Source organism: Bombina bombina, chromosome 3 (assembly GCF_027579735.1).
Source record: "Bombina bombina isolate aBomBom1 chromosome 3, aBomBom1.pri, whole genome shotgun sequence".
NCBI classification, from domain to species: Eukaryota; Metazoa; Chordata; class Amphibia; order Anura; family Bombinatoridae; genus Bombina; species Bombina bombina.
The window spans coordinates 997,948,464-997,969,438 of NC_069501.1; the positions used below are offsets into that span (position 1 = coordinate 997,948,464).

The 20,975-nt window shown below is 41.2% G+C and overlaps 1 protein-coding gene across 1 annotated transcript in view; it reads right to left on the reverse strand.

The window, feature by feature from the left end:
• Positions 1-941: 941 nt before the first annotated feature.
• Positions 942-20,975, reverse strand: part of BAZ2A (bromodomain adjacent to zinc finger domain 2A) — a 218,841-nt gene continuing 198,807 nt past the window's right edge. The window contains exon 30 of the mRNA XM_053705512.1: positions 942-4,908. Coding sequence (XP_053561487.1) covers positions 4,740-4,908 — 169 coding nt within the window. The 3' untranslated portion in view covers positions 942-4,739. The remainder of the gene's footprint in view (positions 4,909-20,975) is intronic.

Here is a 20,975-nt window from a genome sequence, read left to right on the forward strand (position 1 = left end):
ACTTAACAAGAGAAACAATCATTATTTTATCCCACATTTTAAACAGTTTAATCAATTATATTTCAATGTTGATTTATCAGGCCTCTAAATGAGTTGAGACAAAAATTAGAGCCTAGATTGTGAGAATGGGTTAAATTATGTTCCAGTTTCACCCATCCTTTTCCCTGGTTAGTATGCCAATCCAGCACTTTTTGTAGAAAATTGCTTGCCTATATTTTTCCAAACTGGGTACACCTAATCATCCTAACAAATTTTGTGAGGTACATTTTTTTTAAAATTTATCCTAGGATGTTTTTTTATTCCAAATATAATCATTTATAACTTTTTGTAATGACGGAATGTATGAATGGAGGGAAGGTGATTGGCAAGGTTTGGAATATGTATAAGAGTCTAGGCTAAATGTTCATTGTTGTAGCACCCATTCTACCTAAACAGCTCAGATGTTTGGATCTTCATGAACATAGATCAGAAGTTATTTTGCATTTGATTGACCCATGGATTAAAAGTAATACATCAGGAAGCTACATTCCTAAATATTTTACAGAAGTAGCCTGCCACTTAAAAGGAACACATTTTCTGTGTAGAGTCAAAAATTTCAGGGTAGAGATTTATATTCATAATTTTTTTATTTGGAATAGTTAATTAAAATTTTTAAACCTTTCTGAAACCTCACACCTCTGTTATCAAATTTTGAACATCATATGTTCTTAATTCCCATTGTTAAACTAATTTTTACTCTTACTTTTATAAGGAAATTATAGCAAGGTTATTCATTTTGTTATTTGTATAAACATTTTATACTGACTGTACTCAACTGTTTTGATATATGAAGTATGTGATACATTCAAATGGGCACTTCTAATCAAAGTTGTGAGCCTAACAAGGTAATGTATGCTGCAAGTTGTTGATGTAAATTTGTAATTAGTTCACAATTTCACACATTTTATTTGGTCTGATTTTTTTTTTATTATATTCAGCTTCTAAAAAGGGCACACTACAGCACATGTGCAACAATATGATATTTTTTTTTATTTTTTTTCATATTTATTAAAAATGAGATTGGTCCTAAAAATATAGAAAGAAAATTTAAAATTCACAGAAAAACTGTACATTTATCAAAATTCACTATAACACAATTATATATACACATTTATAATATAATATATATAAAACAAAATATAGTATGTGAGAGCGAGTGGGGGTTATTTAAAGACTGTAAAGCCAAGACACTTGTGTTGCAAAATACAGTGGTCCATAAATCAGTAAAAACCAAAATTTTGCAGAGTGGTTGCTTAGCTTAACAATATAAAAAAATCCCCTACAGAGTCCCAATTCAGTGTAGCAAAGACTTGAACCTGTATTATTCCTATATTGTTTTGAGGATGAAACAGAGGGAGAAAACAAAAAGGACACCACAATTACCCTATACAGCAAAAATTATACATATAAATAAATTATAAAAAAACAACCATAATAAAAAAACACATGGTACCAGCTTAGAGAGATACCTTACATGAAAGGGAGTAGAGTCTGCAACATTAAACTGACCCTGACTTAAGTCTTAGAACACCCTGTACTCAAATGCATAGCTACCTTGTGAGAGAAGAAGAAACTGCTGGTTAGGGTTTTAAAAAAGAAAAAAGTTAAATTATATAAACAAAAAAAATATTTTGTTTATATATATATATATATATATATATATATATAAATGCTGCAAAAATAACTAGTAACTCAGCCAATATAGAAAATGAATGAGCTTCAAAGCAACATTGTCATTTACAGCCCTCACGTTTGTTTATTCAAATGAAGGGTAAAAAGTTGCCAGTTTTGCAGGATGTTAAACAGTCACAAAAGCATTCTAAAAATAATTCTAAAATCTTATAAATTACTACTTTTTTGCACACCATCCCGAGGGTTATTTTAAATGTGAAATGCAGTATAGTGCACAGGATACATTGTGGCCCACACATCAATGTATAAATTGTATTAAAAAAAATGCATCCAGGCAATACCTTAAGCAATATAACTCAGTCTATTAGAGAATGTTTACATTTAATCTATTTCCCAGAGACCAACCCAAAATTGACATCACATATTGTAAAACATAAGCATCCCATAACAATATTTAAACAGAAAACTGTGTTACAGGTCTTCCATTTACATAAAAAATATAAATATGCATATTATAAAGTTATTTCAACATTTATAAAACAAACCAAAAAGTTACCCAAATACATCTAAAGTTACAGAATATAAAAATATGTTTTGCAGCTGTACCAGCATGCATATCATGAGTTCAAACCTCGCCCAGTTCTAACCCTGGTTTTACTTTTCCTCAAACCGGAGAAAATAACTAAAAGAGCATGAGACTCACATATATAGTTTTAAATATATTTCCTCTGAAGAAAAAACAAAATCCCCCTAACATACACCCCCACATGGGATGTAGAGATGTTTTGAGGGTTTATTCAACTGCACACACCTTAATATAATCTAAAACAGACTATAAAAAAAAAAAAATCAAGGAGGAGGAAAATAAAAAATAAAAAACTAAACATCAACCTTCTTAATGTGCCCACATGTATCAAGTTTATAATGAAAGGCAGGAGGTATGCAATCTTGTTGTCTTACAAGAACACTGTTTATTTAACAACAATTTTTTTATTCCTGTTTGAGGTAACTAAGAACTGAAATCCAAAGATTTATTGCTTTATATACATATATATTGCAGCTGTATGCACTGAAAATTTAATAGTGCTCAAAAATAAAAAATAATAATAATTATATATATTACATAATATTTTCTGCATATAAAGGTTAAGGTTGCTACTAGTCATCCCCTGAATGACACGAACATGATAAGAAAAGATTTAAATAAACTTGTACTATTAATCACTTTAAGCAATTAAATATAACTGCTTAAATTAGAAAAAAAGAGTTATGCTCTAATGAGGGGACAACCAAATCGGGCAACAGATGAAACTTGGTTTGACTATTGCTTTCCTGTTCACTATTGGAGCTTTGAAGGTAGCGAGTAAAGATGATAATGGCTAATCACGGCATTTAAGTGGGTTTAAGCAGAAAGTCTTATAATAATAATACAAGACCACAATATGTACAGCCAACAGAAAAAGCAAAGTACATATGTTGTTCACCGTCTAGCAACAGAATTTCATTGCAAAAGCAAGTCTTAAATATGGTTTAATAGATTTGTGTGAGAGTATATTTATAGACAGAACTTAGTGGGAGTAATCGGTATGTGGGCACTGCTGAATTTAAAAGGAAAATGATATTCTAAAACAAGGTTCCACTACAACCATACTGGGAATGATTAACGTCATGTTGGATGCATTTCAAGAGTGTTACCACATACATCCTCTCCCGATTCCGTAAATATAAAATGTACCGGTAACAGAGGGGGAGGCAATTACACATTAGCCAACTGTAAGATGGAGCATTAGGCAGCTTTCAGTGACAATGTAATCAAAATGGGCATTTTTGAAGAAACAGCTTGGTTTCTCTATAAACACCATCAATGACTTAGGGGGCTGCAATGCAAGAAATTTCTCTAGTACTAATCAAGAAAAGACAAGAGAAGATAGCTACAAAATATGCTTGCCAAGCAAAACATATAAGATATTACATACTGGAAGTGAATGTCTTGTGTAGTCCAGACAATTTTAAATAAATATACAACATACATACATACATACATACAATACAGGATGCCACATCCCTTCCCTGCCACTCAGCAAAGTGTTACAGAAATCTAGGCAGTGATTACACTCTGGGTACCCTGTAGTGCTGAAGGTTTATAGGAAGTTTGGGGCCAGAGTTACAACACAGTGCATATGCTGGTAGCTCACAGCCAGTAGACAGGTGACGCAGAGGAGGAAGGTGGTTGGAGGAGGTAGTGTCCATGAAAGGAAAAAACAAAAAGTCATACAAGATTGATAACAAGTGGAAGCAACATGAGGGCAACATGAACCCAGGGCTCATGAAATATTAAAAGCCCTTCAAGCATTACCACCAACATTACTGGCCTTCTAATTAAAACAATAATTTAAATTATACTAATCAGGAGACACCTCTTCTAACCTCTGTTAAAAAAAGATGTCACCATTTGCGAATGCCAAGAAGAAGGTCTCTATATCTAGTTTGATTATATAAATATGGATAATAGCGATAAAATAAATGTATTGTGAAGAAAAGAAAAAAAAAAGATTTAAATTTTAAAATGGATATTCATGTCAAAGTGTTTCATGTAATTCATTTAAAAACTTGTGTATAAGGAATGTGTAGACTTATTGTCCATATGAAATGTATACATAAGAGAACATTTAAAATATGTAGGTATATTCCATTATGCTAATTTCATGTATACAGAATGAGCTGTCATGTTTTCTTATGTAGGTTCTGCATGTACTATTTGTACTTAAAAATTAATGGAAATATACATAAATTAATCAATCAATGGATCAGGGAAAAATGTGTAAATTTGTGGCTAATAGTACTCAGCCTAATTCCTCTATAATAGATGATTGGTCAGAAGAAGGGAATCCTGGCCCAAAGGATAAAAGTTATTTGTAGGTGCTCCTAGATAATATATTAACCAGAGTCACCATAAATCACCAGCAATATACAACACAACACTTAGAAGATTTACAGGCAACAAAAGAGCTGAACCCGTTTTCAGTGCTGATGGGACAAAAATATTGTCAAGTCAATGAAATCCAGTATCAAAGTGCATCCTGGTTGCGTCCCTGACACAACTCCTCCCAGCGACTTTCATAGAACTGCTTCATAATAAGGCCAGCCCTTCCCACCTCGGACTCATCTTCATTAAACAGCTGACAGTTGCTGAATACAAGTTCTGCATCCTCTGCAAATTCATCACAGCTTGAGTACCTGGTAATGAGTAAAACAAATTGTTTTGTATAAAAGCTGTAACTTCAGTTAAAGGAACATTAAAATCAAAATTAACTTTTCATGGTTAAAAACAAATTATGCTTACCTGATAATTTCATTTCCATCTGTATAGGAAGAGTCCACAGCTGCATTCCTTACTTGTGGGAAATACTGAACCTGGCCACCAGGAGGAGGCATAGACACCCCAGCCAAAGGCTTAAATACCTCCCCCCACTTCCTTATAACCCCAGTCATTCTGCTGATGGAACAAAGAACAGTAGGAGAAATGTGAGGGTGAAAAAGGTGCCAGAAGAAAAAATGTCAAATTTAGGGCCGCCCATCGGAGAACACGGGCGGGAGCTGAGAACTTTTCCCATACAGATGGAAAGGAAAATTATCAGGTAAGCATAATTTATGTTTTCCATCTTAATATGGGAAGAGTCCACAGCTGCATTCCTTACTTGTGGGAAACCTATACCCATGCTCTAGAGTACATGGAATGCTAACGGGAGGAAAAAAAAAAAAAAAGGGAGACGGACCCTAATCTGAGGGCACCACAGCCTGCAAAACCTCTCTCCTGAAGGCTGCTTCAGCAGAAGCTAAAACATTAAACTTGAAAAGTTTTTGGAAAAAGCATGTAAAGAAAACCAGATAGCCGCCTTACAAATCTGATCCATATAGAGGCCTCATTTTTGAAGGCCCAAGAGGAAACCACTGATCTCGTAGAATGAGCCGTAATCCTCAGAGGTGGCTTATGTCACGCTGTTTCTATGCTAAACGGATGACACTCCTCAGATAAAAAGATAAGGAAGTCGAAGAGGCCCTCCGACCCCTACGCTTCCTGGAAAAGAGAACAAACAGAGAAAGAGGTTTGTCTAACTTCCTTCATGGCCTGAAGATGGAACTTCAAGGCACAAACTACATCCAGAATACGTTGGAAACGTTCCTTCGACAAAGGAGGATTAGGACATAATGGAACCACAATCTCTCGATTGATGTTGCGAATTGACACAACCTTAGGAAGAAACCTAACTTGGTTCGCAGAACAGCCTTATTGGCATGAAAAGCCAGATAAGGAGGGATGCATTGCAAGGCAGCAATCACAGATACTCTGTGCGCAGAAGCAATAGCCAGTAGAAAAGGAACCTTCCAAGACAACAATTTAATGTCCATTTCATGCATAGGCTCCAAAGGAACCCGGTTGCAAAACCTTAAGGACAAGATTTAAACTCCAAGGAGAAGCCTTAGATCTAAACACAGGTCTGATCCCAGCAGAGCCTTAACAAATGGCTGCACATCTTGAAGCTCTGCAAACCTCTTGTGCAGTAACACAGACTGGGCTGAAAACTGTTCTGTCAGGGGACTTAGCAGAAAAGCCCTTCTCCAGTTTATCCTGGAGAACAGAATAAGTAGGTTTACAAGCTTGAATGAGAATAAAAAAACCTCTCTCAGTAAACCCTCTCTTGGCTAGGACTAAGCGTTCAATCTCCACGCAGCTTGGTATTAAAATGTTATAAGATCTTCCTCTTGCGATCTCTGCAAACACTCGGGATGGAGAGACCATTCTCCCTGATGGAAGGATTTTCTGCTGAGGAAATCCGCTTCCCAGTTGTCCACACCCGGAATGTGGATCGCTGACAGCGAACAAATGCGGGTCTCCTCCACACCAGAATCAGAGATGCTTCCCTCACAACTAGGGAGCTTCTCGTTCCCCTCTGATGGTTGATGATAGCCACCGAGGATATATTGCTTGATTGGAACCTGATTAACCGTGACGAACCCAGCAGAGGCTAAGCCTTAAGAGCATTGTATATTGCCCAAAGATCAAAAATGAGATCAGGAGGGAGCTTTACCTCCTGAGACCAGAGGCCCTGTGCCTTCCTGGCACCCCAAACAGCTCCCCATCCTGACAGACTCGCAACCGTAGTCACAATCACCCAGGATGGTCTTGAGACAGACGTCCCTCAGGATAAGTGATCCGGACAAAACCACTAAGAGAGCAATTCTCCCGATTGGTTGTTCAGAGAAATTTGTTGAGATAGATCTGAATGATTGGCGTTCCACTAGTTCAGCATACACAGTTTCAAAAGTCTGAGGTGAAACCTGGCAATGATGTCCAAGCTGGACACCATAAGACAAATAACCTCCATACACCGAGCCACAGATGGCCTTAAGGAGATCTGGAGGGCAAGACATGTTGAAGCTAGATTGCAACATCTCTGGTCTGTTAGAAATATTCTCATGTCTATGGAGACTATTATAGTACCCGAGAATTCTACCCTGGTACTTGATACAAGATTATCTTCTATCCATGGGATCGAAGAAGAATGAGGAGATATTCTGAACGGTCCATTCTTCAAAAAATGTCTTTAGCTAGACAAACGGAAGGGCAATAAAATGGAAGTGCTGGTCCAGGAATGCAAACCTTAGGAACTGGAAGTGGTCCTTGAGGATTGGTACGTGAAGGGAGCATCCTTCAGATCTATCGAGGTCATGAACTACCCCTCTCAAATGATTGAGAGGACCTTATTGTCTCCATCTTAAACAAGGGGACATTTAAAAACCTGCTTAAGCACTTTAGGTCCAGAATCAGACAGAAAATTCCCTCCTTCTTAGGGACCACAAAAGGTTTGAATATTATCCCAAACCTCTCACTGTGATAGGCACCGGGACAATAATAGAGGACAGATCCCGTACACACCCCAGAAAGGCATCCCCCTCCTTTCTGGTCAGGAAGACAAGAGAAATCTGCCCTTGGGTGGCTTAGACTTAAAACCCTGAGCTATGACCTCCATGACCCATGGATCCTGCACGTCCCTGACCCAAGCGACTGAAAAGAGCGACATACTGCCTCCTACACGATCCAGAAGAGGACCGGGGACCACCCATTCATGCCGAAGTTGACTCTGCAGGCTTCTTAATCTGCTTGGATTTATTCCAGGACTGAGCCGGCTTCCAAGAGCTCTTGGTTTGCTCCGGCTTAGCAGAGGACTGCTGACATGGGCTTTATCAGAACGAAAATGGTCCCTTAGATTAGTTGATATACTCTTGTGGTAGGAGGGCACCCTTGCCCCCTGAGACCGTGAAGATAATTGAGTCTAGGCCTGGACCAGACAAAATCATTCCCTTAAAGGGAGGGAAGAAGTCTAGACTTGGAGGGAGGAAGTCTAGACTTAGAAGTCATACCCGCAGACCATGACTCCAGCCAGAGCCCGACGGGCCTGAACAGAAAAGGCTGAAGCCATAGCATTCAAGCGAATAAACTGCCTAATAGCAGCAAAGATAGAAAAGATTTACGGCCTTGAGGGTTGTTAATTCTTTTGAGTAACGTTGAGGGACCCTCCACCCTGATCATGCCTGTAGGTAGTTTCTTCAGTAATCGCGGCAACAGCCATCGCCGGTTGAAACAAATATCCTGTATGTTGAAACATCCTTCATAAGAGAGTTTCCATATTTTATCCATGGGCTCTTCAAACAAAGAACTATCCTCAAGCGGGATAGTAGTACGTTTAGCAAGGGTGAAGATAAAGCCATCCTATTTAGGGACGGAACCTCACAACTCCATTGAGAGTTCAGGACCGGGGACAATTTGTTAAAGGGAGAAGAGGGGGAAAAGGAATCAAATCCTGTCCCATTCATTCATAATAATGTTCACCATCTAACAGGAGCAGGGAAGGATAAGGTACCACCCTGTCCTCAAGCTCTATCCAATTTAGGAATTAAAGGTTCATCAGGCATTTTAGCCTCTGGGACCTCTGAATTCACCAAAAACTTCCTTTAGAAGAAAGCGCAAATTCCTAAACTAAAGTCTGGTTCCTCGGCAGCCGGAGGTTTAGACCCAGAATGTTCATACTCTGAAATCTCATACTCTGAAATCTCAGAAAGAACTTAATTCTTGGATAACCCTCAGTTAAATCCAATAAATTATCTGATGTACTCTGGGAAGGAGTGCATTATGTAACCTTTTTCTTGTGCTTAGCAGGGTGGGGTAAAGCATTAAAGGCTGCAGACACTGCTGTCTGAACTGCGCAGTAACGTCTGGTGAAAAAAAGCCCACTCCAGATGGAGGATTAGCAATGCTACGGGAAAACTGCATGTGTAGAGATATAAGAATGTAGGGTACGCACCTCACTGGACAACTAACTCCTCAGAGGTAGACGGCTCCATGACATCAAACATGTTTGATATCACATTATCGAGGCATATGGAACATAATTGAGAGGGCGGAACTAAGGCTTCCTCACCATATAAAACGGGAATTACTCATTAGGAATAGAGGGAGTGCCCTCTAAAGTAACAGAATCCCCCATTGCTAGTGCAATAACCGGAGAACTTAAAGAAATAAAACATTTTAATTTATTAAAAAAAAAACGGCACCCTTATACCCCAATGGCTGGGGCACTCACTACCTCCTATGACCCAGACAGTACAGAGATTTATGGATCCTCTCTGATAGATACCCAGTAAGGAAAAAGGGAATGAATCACACGGTACACAATGCAGGACCATCCCTGCTATGAGAAAGCACGCCAAGCTTGTAAGCTGCATGGCTCTCAAAGTGAAAGTGAAACCTGTATATTCCATAACCTAGCCTATGAGCCCATAATATCTCACACATAAAGCAGCATAAAATCAAATAAACATAAGATTATTCCCCCCTGTTTAATAATCCCCCTAAGGAGATATTAACTATGAGTCGGGATGGTTTCGCAGAAAGACTCTCCCTGCATCTCCGGACTCTAACTTTCATCCATGCTCTCACTGAGAGGCTGACAGGACTACTTAAAACTCCAGTCCCATCTCAAAGAGTACTACCCTCCATAAGAGACTACTCTTAAATCTTCTAACACTTCTCTGCCAACCTCCTGTGATGAAAGGCAAAGAATGACTGGGGTTAAGAGGAAGTGGGGGAGGTATTTAAGCCTTTGGCTGGGGTGTCTTTGCCTCCTCCTGGTGGCCAGTTTCAGTATTGCTGACAAGTAAGGAATGCATCTGTGGACTCTTCCCATATTAAGATGGAAATAGAACATGTAATTTTTAAAAACTTAAAATTTACTTCTATTATCAACTATACTTTGTTCTTTTGAGGTCCTTTGTTGAAAATCATATGTATGTATGCTCAGCAGCAGTGATGCACTCCAGGAAGCTAGCAGATGACTGGAAGCTACAAACATTTGTCTATTTGCTTACCAGATGTGTTCAGCTAGCTATCAATAATGCATTGTAGCTCTGGAGTGGACTTGAAAGGGACACTTACACATTTCATGTACCTGCCACTTCTCATGGGCGCTGCCATTTTGGAACTTTTGTTACACTGCACATGTGCATCAACTCTCCTTCAGACACACACAAACACGTCTAAACTGCAATGTAGTGAAAGATATATATCTACATAGCAGCACCTCTGACTAGAGGGAGATTGGGAATGACCCCCATACTATGCTCATAAAATGTATTTATTTAGTGTTTAATACCCCTTTAACCCCCTGCAAATGGAATACATAGATAAAAAAAAGATATGTGCAAGCAACAGTTCAATAATAAAATGCTCTAAGAAAGCATTTTCTTTTTTAAAACCTTTTTTGCATTTCATATAACTTAAAATTCTGACTAACGACGAATATACTTAATACATACCTAATTTAATGCATAAAAAGTTCCAGAACTTTTCAGATGTTTGTAAATGTAAACCATTATTATAGTTTCAGCCTTCAACTGGCCTTTTTTTAATTTTTATTTCTATCGAAAATGAAAACCGAAATGGTTTCTTTCATGATTCAGACAAATGTCTGTTTTTTGCTGCTGTTTTTTTTTAAATCTAAACGTCCTTAATTTTCTTGATATTTCTTGATTGAGCAACAATGCATTACTAGAAGCATGCTGAAAACAGTGAGCCAATGACAAGATGCATATATGTGCAGCAACCAATCAGCATTTAGTTCCCACTAGTGCATTGTTGCTTGAGCCTACCAAGGGACTGAGCAAATTAGATTATAGAAATAATTGGAAAGTTGTTTAAATTTGAATGCTTTATCTGAATGACAGCTTAAAGGGATACTAAACCCAAACTGTTTCTATCATGATTCAGATAGAACATGTAATTTTAAGCAACTTTCTAATTTACTCATATTATCAATTTTTCTTCATTCTCTTTGTATCTTTATTTGAAAAAGCAGAAATGTAGGCTTACGAGCAGGCCAATTTTTGGTTCAGAACCCTGGATAGCGCTTGCTGATTGGTGGGTACATTTAGCCACCAATCTGAAGCTGTACCCAGGTGCTGAACCAAATATGAGCCGGCCCGTAAGCGTTACATTCCTGCTTTTCAAATAAAGATACCAAGAAAAAAAGGAAAAATTGATAACAGGAGTAATTTAGAAAGTTGCTTAAAATTGCATGCTCTTTCTGAATCATGATAGGAAAAAAAACAGAATTTATGTTTACCTGATAAATTTCTTTCTCCTACGGTGTATCCGGTCCACGGCTTCATCCTTACTTGTGGGATATTCTCAATCCCTACAGGAAGTGGCAAAGAGAGCACACAGCAGAGCTGTCCATATAGCTCCCCTCAGGCTCCGCCCCCCCAGTCATTCGACCGACGGTTAGGAGAAAAAGGAGAACCATAGGGTGCAGTGGTGAATGTAGTTTACAAAAATAAATTTAAACCTGACTAAAAAGCCAGGTTGGGCCGTGGACCGGATACACCGTAGGAGAAAGAAATTTATCAGGTAAACATAAACTCTGTTTTCTCCTACATTGGTGTATCCGGTCCACGGCTTCATCCTTACTTGTGGGAACCAATACCAAAGCTTTAGGACACGGATGAAGGGAAGGAACAAGTCAGGTAACCTAAACGGAAGGCACCACTGCTTGTAAAACCTTTCTCCCAAAAATAGCCTCCGAAGAAGCAAAAGTATCGAATTTGTAAAATTTGGCAAATGCATGCAGTGAAGACCAAGTCGCTGCCTTACAGATCTGTTCAACAGAAGCCTCATTCTTGAAAGCCCATGTGGAAGCCACAGCTCTAGTAGAGTGAGCTGTAATTCGTTCAGGGGGCTGCCTTCCAGCAGTCTCATAAGCCAACCGGATGATGCTTTTCAGCCAGAAGGACAGAGAGGTCGCAGTCGCCTTTTGACCTCTCCTCTTGCCAGAATAGACGACAAACAAGGACGATGTTTGTCTGAAGTCTTTAGATGCTTTTAGATAGAACTTTAAAGCACGAACCACATCAAGATTGTGCAACAGACGTTCCTTGTTAGAAACTGGATTAGGACACAGAGAAGGAACAACTATTTCCGGGTTATTATTCTTATTGGAAACCACTTTTGGAAGAAAACCAGGTTTGGTACGTAAAACAACCTTATCTGTATGGAACACCAGGTAAGGTGAATTACACTGCAAAGCAGACAATTCAGAAACTCTTCTAGCAGAAGAAATAGCTACCAAAAACAAAACTTTCCAAGATAGTAACTTGATATCTATGGAATGTAGAGGTTCAAACGGAACCCCTTGAAGAACTGAAAGAACTAAATTTAGACTCCATGGAGGAGCCACAGGTCTATAGACAGGCTGTACAAACGCCTGAACATCTGGCATTGCTGCCAGACGCTTGTGTAACAAAACAGACAGAGCAGATATCTGTCCTTTTAAGGAACTAGCTGACAAACCTTTCTCCAATCCTTCTTGGAGAAAAGATAGAATCCTTGGAATCCTAATCTTACTCCATGAGTAACCCTTGGATTCGCACCAACAAAGATATTTCCGCCATATCTTATGGTAAATTTTCCTGGTGACAGGCTTTCTAGCCTGGATCAGAGTATCTATAACGGATTCCGAAAACCCACGCTTAGCTAGAATCAAGCGTTCAATCTCCAAGCAGTCAGTTGCAGAGAAACTAGGTTTGGATGTTCGAATGGACCTTGAATTAGAAGGTCCTGCCTCAAAGGTAGCTTCCATCGTGGAACCGATGACATATTCACCAGGTCTGCATACCAAGTCCTGCGTGGCCACGCAGGAGCTATCAGAATTACCGAAGCCTTCTCCTGTTTGATCCTGGCTACTAGCCGGGGGAGAAGGGGAAACGGTGGAAAGACATAAGCTAGATTGAACAACCAAGGCGCTACTAAGGCATCTACCAATGTCGCCTTGGGATCCCTGGACCTGTAACGTGGAACTTTGGAGTTCTGACGTGACGCCATCAGATCCAGATCTGGAATGCCCCATAGTTGAGTTAACTGGGCAAAAACCTCCGGGTGAAGTTCCCACTCCCCCGGATGGAAAGTCTGACGACTCAGATAATCCGCTTCCCAGTTGTCCACTCCTGGGATGTGAATTGCTGATAGATGGCAGGAGTGATCCTCTGCCCATTTGATGATCTTGGATACCTCCCTCATCGCCAGAGAACTCTTTGTTCCCCCCTGATGATTGATGTACGCTACAGTCGTCATGTTGTCCGACTGAAATCTGATGAATTTGGCCTCCGCTAGTTGAGGCCATGCCTGGAGCGCATTGAATATCGCTCTCAATTCCAAAATGTTTATCGGGAGAAGAGATTCTTCCCGAGACCATAGACCCTGAGCCTTTAGGGACTCCCAGACCGCGCCCCAGCCTAGGAGGCTGGCGTCTGTCGTGACAATGATCCACTCCGGTCTGCGGAAACTCATTCCCTGAGACAGGTGATCCAGAGACAACCACCAGAGGAGTGAGTCTCTGGTTTTCTGGTCCATTTGAATCTGGGGAGACAAATCTGCATAATCCCCATTCCACTGTTTGAGCATGCACAGTTGCAATGGTCTTAAATGAATTTGAGCAAAGGGAACCACGTCCATTGCCGCAACCATTAGCCCTATTACCTCCATGCACTGAGCTATGGAGGGTTGAGGAATGGATTGAAGAACTCGACAAGTGTTCAGAAGTTTTAACTTCCTGACCTCTGTCAGAAAGATCTTCATTTCTACTGAGTCTATTATTGTTCCCAGGAAGGGTACCCTTGTGAACCGGGACAGAGAACTTTTTTCTATGTTCACCTTCCACCGGTGAGACCTTAGAAAGGCTAGAACAATGTCTGTATGAGCCTTTGCTTTGTGAAAGGACGACGCTTGTATTAAAATGTCGTCTAAGTAAGGTGCTACTGCAATGCCCCTTGGCCTTAGCACCTTTGTGAAAATTCTGGGAGCAGTGGCCAATCCGAAGGGAAGAGCCACGAAATGGTAATGCTTGTCCAGAAAGGCGAACCTCAGGAACTGATGGTGATCTTTGTGGATAGGAATATGCAGGTACGCATCCTTTAAGTCCACGGTAGTCATATTGACCCTCCTGGATCATTGGTAAAATTGTCCGAATGGTTTCCATTTGGAATGATGGAACACTGAGGAATTTGTTTAGAATTTTTAAATCCAGAATTGGCCTGAAAGTTCCTTCCTTTTTGGGAACTACAAACAGGTTTGAGTAAAAACCCAGTCCTTGTTCTGCTGTTGGAACTGGGTGTATCACTCCCATTTTTAAAAGGTCTTCTACGCAATGTAAGAATGCCTGTCTCTTTATCTGGTCTAAAGATAAGCGAGACATGTGGAACCTTCCCCTTGGAGGAAGGTCCTTGAACTCTAGAAGATACCCCGAGAGACAATTTCTAGTGCCCAGGGGTCCGGAACATCTCTTGCCCAAGCCTGAGCAAAGAGAGAAAGTCTGCCCCCTACTAGATCCGGTCCCGGATCGGGGGCTACCCCTTCATGCTGTCTTGGTAGCAGCAGCAGGCTTCTTGGCCTGTTTACCCTTGTTCCAGCCTTGCAATGGTTTCCATGCTGGTTTGGGCTGGGGTGCGTTACCCTCTTGCCTAGTGGCTATAGAGGTAGAAGCCGGTCCGTTCCTGAAATTGCGAAAGGAACGAAAATTAGACTTATTTTTAGCTTTGAAAGGTCTATCCTGTGGAAGGGCATGGCCCTTTCCCCCAGTGATATCTGAAATAATTTCTTTCAACTCTGGCCCGAATAGGGTCTTACCCTTGAAAGGAATATTAAGCAATTTTGTTTTGGACGACACATCCGCCGACCAAGATTTTAACCAAAGCGCTCTGCGCGCCACGATTGCGAAACCAAAATTTTTCGTCGCTAATTTAGCTAACTGGAAAGCGGCATCTGTAATGAAAGAATTAGCCAACTTCAGGGCGTGAATTCTGTCCATGACTTCATCATAAGAAGTCTCCTTCTGGAGCGAGTTTTCTAGTTCCTCAAACCAAAAAGCTGCTGCAGTGGTTACAGGAATAATGCAAGAAATTGGTTGAAGAAGAAAACCCTGTTGAACAAAAATTTTCTTAAGTAAACCTTCTAATTTTTTTATCCATAGGGTCTTTGAAAGCGCAACTGTCTTCTATTGGTATAGTCGTGCGCTTAGCTAGCGTTGAAACTGCCCCCTCTACCTTGGGGACCGTCTGCCACGCGTCCCTTCTGGGGTCAACAATTGGGAACATTTTCTTAAATATAGGAGGGGGGACAAAAGGTACACCTGGCTTCTCCCACTCCTTAGTCACGATATCCGCCACCCTCTTAGGTATCGGAAACGTATCAGTGTGTACTGGGACCTCTAAGAATTTGTCCATTTTACACAATTTTTCGCGGATCACCAAAGGGTCACAATCATCAAGTGTAGCTAGGACCTCCTTAAGTAGGGCGCGGAGGTGTTCTAGCTTAAATTTAAATGCTATGGTATCAGGCTCTGCCTGCTGAGAAACTTTTCCTGTGTCAGAAATTTCTCCCTCAGACAGGCCCTCCCTCACCGCCAAGTCAGATTGATGTGAGGGCACTACAGATAAATTATCCTCTGCGTCTGCTTGCTAATTTTCTGTGTTTAAAACTGAGCAATCACGCTTCCTAGGAAAAGCTGGCAGTTTGGATAAAAATGCTGAGAGAGAATGATCCATTACTGCCGCTAACTGTTGCATAGTAATCGCAATTGGTGCGCTAGATGTACTGGGCATTGCTTGCTGGTGTTGACACAGAAGAAGGAGAGGATAGCGAGCTATCTTCACTACCTTCAGCTAAAGAATCATCTTGGACTATATCTTTAAGTGTGATTGTACGGTCCTTAAGCTGTTTGGACGCTATGGCACACTTCACACATAAATTTAATGGGGGAACCACCTTGGCCTTTGAATATACAGAACATAAGCTATCTGAAGATTCAGACATGTTTGACAGACTTAAATAGAACTTCAATGCAATAAAAATTATTTTTGACAAAAACGTTACTGTGTCTTTAAATAATAAAAGTGCACACTTTATTACTGAAACATCAAAAACCCATCAAATAAACATCCGATTTTAATGTAATTTTCACCACAGTGTCTTAATGCTTTGAAAAGATTGCACACAAATTTTCAGACCAATTAACCCCTTAATGCCCAAACCGGAGCTAATAACAGCAGTTAACCGGTTAACACACTACAGTACTATGCCACAGCTTCCACTGTGGCCTTTACCTTCCTTAGGGATTATTTAAGTAGGAAATAAGCCTCTCTGAAGTCCTTTCTGATGCCTCTGGACTCCCCACGTGAAGCTGCATGAACTGCCTAGTCAAAACAACTGCGCAATTGAGGCGCGAAAATGAGGCCTCCTCCCTCTGCATTCCAGAGTGGAGGGGCCTTTCTGACTAGATTAGGTGTCCAAATAAGTGCCAGGCGCAAAAAAACACCTTATTTATAGTGAAAAACATGCTAAAAAGCAATCGATTAAGCCCACAATAGTGTCAACCAGCATAGAGCCCTTAATATAAGCCATCATTTTATACAGAGTCTAAGAAAAAACAGAATTTATGTTTACCTGATAAATTTCTTTCTCCTACGGTGGGTCCGGTCCACGGCTTCATCCTTACTTGTGGGATATTCTCTTCCCCTACAGGAATTGGCAAAGAGAGCACACAGCAAAAGCTGTCCATATAGCCCCCCCCTCTGGCTCCGCCCCCCAGTCATTCGACCGACGGTTAGGAGAAAAAGGAGAAACTATAGGGTGCCGTGGTGACTGTAGTGTACAGAAATTTATCAGGTAAACATAAATTCTGTTTTCTCCTACATTGGTGTGTCCGGTCCACGGCTTCATCCTTACTTGTGGGAACCAATACCAAAGCTTTAGGACACGTATGAAGGGAGGGAACAAGTCAGGTTACCTAAACGGAAGGCACCACGGCTTGCAAAACCTTTCTCCCAAAAACAGCCTCCGAAGAAGCATAAGTATCGAATTTGTAAAATTTGGCAAAAGTATGCAGAGAAGACCAAGTCGCTGCCTTACAGATCTGATCAACAGAAGCCTCGTTCTTGAAGGCCCATGTGGAAGCCACAGCTCTAGTAGAGTGAGCTGTAATTCGTTCAGGAGGCTGCCGTCCGGCAGTCTCATAAGCCAATCGGATGATGCTTTTCAGCCAAAAGGAAAGAGGTAGCCGTAGCTTTCTGCCCTCTCCTCTTCCCAGAATAAACGACAAACAAGGACGATGTCTGTCTGAAATCCTTTGTTGCTTCTAAATAGAATTTTAAAGCACGGACCACATCTAGGTTGTGTAACAAACGTTCCTTGTTCGAAACTGGATTCGGACACAGAGAAGGAACAACTATTTCCCTGTTAATATTCCTGTTGGAAACCACTTTTGGAAGAAAACCAGGCTTGGTACGTAAAACTACCTTATCTGAATGGAATACCAGATAGGGTGAAGTACACTGCAAAGCAGATAATTCAGAAACTCTTCTAGCAGAAGAAATAGCAACCAAAAACAGAACTTTCCAAGAAAGTAACTCAATATCTATGGAATGTAAGGGTTCAAACGGAACCCCTTGAAGAACTGAAAGAACTAAGTTTAGACTCCATGGAGGAGTCATAGGTCTGTAGACAGGCTTGATTCTGACTAACGCCTGTACAAACGCCTGTACATCTGGCACGGCTGCCAGACGTTTGTGCAACAAAACAAACAAAGCAGATATCTGTCCTTTTAGAGAACTAGCTGACAAACCTTTATCCAAACCCTCTTGGAGAAAGGAAAGTATCCTAGGGATTTTAATTTTACTCCAAGAGAATCCCTTGGATTCGCACCAACGGATATATTTTTGCCATATCTTATGGTAAATCTTCCTAGACACAGGTTTTCTGGCTTGAACCAGAGTATCTATAACTGAATCTGAAAACCCACGCTTAGATAGAATCAAGCGTTCAATTTCCAAGCAGTCAGTTGCAGAGAGACTAGATTTGGATGTTCGAATGGACCTTGTACTAGAAGATCCTGTCTCAAAGGTAGCTTCCATGGTGGAGCCGATGACATATTCACCAGGTCTGCATACCAAGTCCTGCGTGGCCATGCAGGAGCTATTAGAATCACGAGGCCTTCTCCTGTTTGATCCTGGCTACAAGCCTGGGAAGGAGAGGGAACGGTGGAAACACATAAGCTAGATTGAACGACCAAGGCGCCACCAATGCATCCACTAGTGTCGCCTTGGGATCCCTGGATCTGGACCCGTAGCGAGGAACCTTGGAGTTCTGACGAGACGCCATCAGATCCATATCTGGAATGCCCCATAGTTGAGTTAACTGGGCAAAGACCTCCGGGTGGAGTTCCCACTCCCCCGGATGGAAAGTCTGACGACTCAAATAATCCGCCTCCCAGTTGTCTACTCCTGGGATGTGAATTGCAGATAAGTGGCAGGAGTGATCCTCCGCCCATTTGATGATCTTGGATACCTCTCTCATCGCCAAGGAACTCTTTGTTCCCCCCTGATGATTGATGTACGCTACAGTCGTCATGTTGTCCGACTGAAATCTTATGAATCTGGCCTTCGCTAGTTGAGGCCAAGCCAGGAGCGCATTGAATATCGCTCTCAGTTCCAGGATGTTGATTGGGAGAAGAGACTCTTCCCGAGACCATAGACCCTGAGCTTTCAGGGAGTCCCAGACCACGCCCCAGCCTAAGAGACTGGCGTCGGTCGTGACAATGACCCACTGTGGTCTGCGGAAACTCATTCCCTGAGACAGGTGATCCTGAGTCAACCACCAGCGGAGTGAGTCTCTGGTTACCTGGTCTACTTGAATCTGGGGAGACAAGTCTGCATAATCCCCATTCCACTGTTTGAGCATGCACAGTTGCAATGGTCTTAGATGAATTCGAGCAAAAGGAACCACGTCCATTGCTGCAACCATTAATCCTATTACCTCCATACACTGAGCTATGGAAGGCTGAGGAATAGATTGAAGAACTTGACAAGCGTTTAGAAGCTTTAACTTTCTGACCTCTGTCAGAACAATCTTCATTTCTACAGAATCTATTATTGTTCCCAGAAAAGGAACCCTTGTGGACGGGGACAGGGAACTCTTTTCTATGTTCACCTTCCACCCGTTTAGACCTGAGAAAGGCTAAAACAATGTCTGTATGAGCCCTTGCTTTGGAAAGGGACGACGCTTGGATTAGAATGTCGTCTAGGTAAGGTGCTACAGCAATGCCCCTCGGCCTTAGAAACGCTAGAAGGGACCCTAGCACCTTTGTGAAAATTCTGGGAGTAGTGGCTAAACCGAATGGAAGAGCCACGTACTGGTAATGTTTGTCCAGAAAGGCGAACCTCAGGAACTGATGATGATCTTTGTGGATAGGAATATGCAGGTACGCATCCTTTAAGTCCATGGTAGTCATATATTGACCCTCCTGGATTGTTGGTAAAATCATCCGAATGGTTTCCATTTTGAATGATGGAACTCTGAGGAATTTGTTTAGAATTTTTAAATCCAGAATTGGTCTGAAAGTTCCCTCTTTTTTGGGAACTACGAACAGGTTTGAGTAAAAACCCAGACCTTGTTCCGCTGTTGGAACTGGGTGTATCACTCCCATCTTTAAAAGGTCTCCTACGCAATGTAAGAATGCCTGTCTCTTTATCTGGTCTGAAGATAAGCGAGACATGTGGAACCTTCCCCTTGGAGGAAGTTCCTTGAATTCTAGAAGATACCCCTGAGAGACTATTTCTAGTGCCCAGGGATCCGGAACATCTCTTGCCCAAGCCTGAGCAAAGAGAGAAAGTCTGCCCCCTACTAGATCCGGTCCCGGATCGGGGGCTACCCCTTAGGGGTTATTCACCACAGAAATAAGCCTTCCTGAGTCCATTTCTCAGTCACAGGACCCTCTCACATGAAGCTGCATGCACTGCCTTTAGAAGTAACTGCGCAACTGAGGCGCGAAAATGAGACCTTCTCCCTCTGCATACCAGAGTGAAGGGGCCTTTCTGACTAGATTAGGCATCTAAACAACTGCCAGGCGTAATTAAAAGTTCCCAAAAGTGTTTCAAAGTTCACAAAACACTCCAAATGTCATATAAATATGATTTAAACAAATCGATTTAGCCCACAATAGTGTCAACCAGCATAAAGCCCAATTTATAAGCCTTAATTCTGTTACTGAGTCTAAGAAAATAGCTTACCGATCCCATAAGGGAAAACTGACAGTCTTCTAGCATTACTATGTCTTGTTAGAAAAGAGACTGGTCATACCTGGAGCAGATAAGTCTGCAAAATGTTCCCCCCAACTGAAGTTCTCTGGTTTCAACAGTCCTGCGTGGGAACAGCAATGGATTTTAGTTACTGGTGCTAAAATCATACTCCTCTTTTAACAGAACTCTTCATCACTTTCTGTTGTAGAGTAAATAGTACAAACCGGCACTATTTTAAAATAACACCTCTTGATAGAAGAAATAAAACTACAACTAACACCACATACTCTTTACCATCCCCGTGGAGATGCTACTTGTTCAGAGTGGCAAAGAGAATGACTGGGGGGCGGAGCCAGAGGGGGGGGCTATATGGACAGCTTTTGCTGTGTGCTCTTTGCCATTTCCTGTAGGGGAAGAGAATATCCCACAAGTAAGGATGAAGCCGTGGACCGGACACACCAATGTAGGAGAAATGGCTTACCTATCCCAGAGGGAATTTCTGACAGTCTTCTAGCATTACATGGTCTTGTTAGAAAAATGACTGATCATACCTGAAGCAGTTAAGCCTGCAAACTGTTCCCCCCAACTGATGTTCTCTGGTATTCAACAGTCCTGCGTCAGAACAG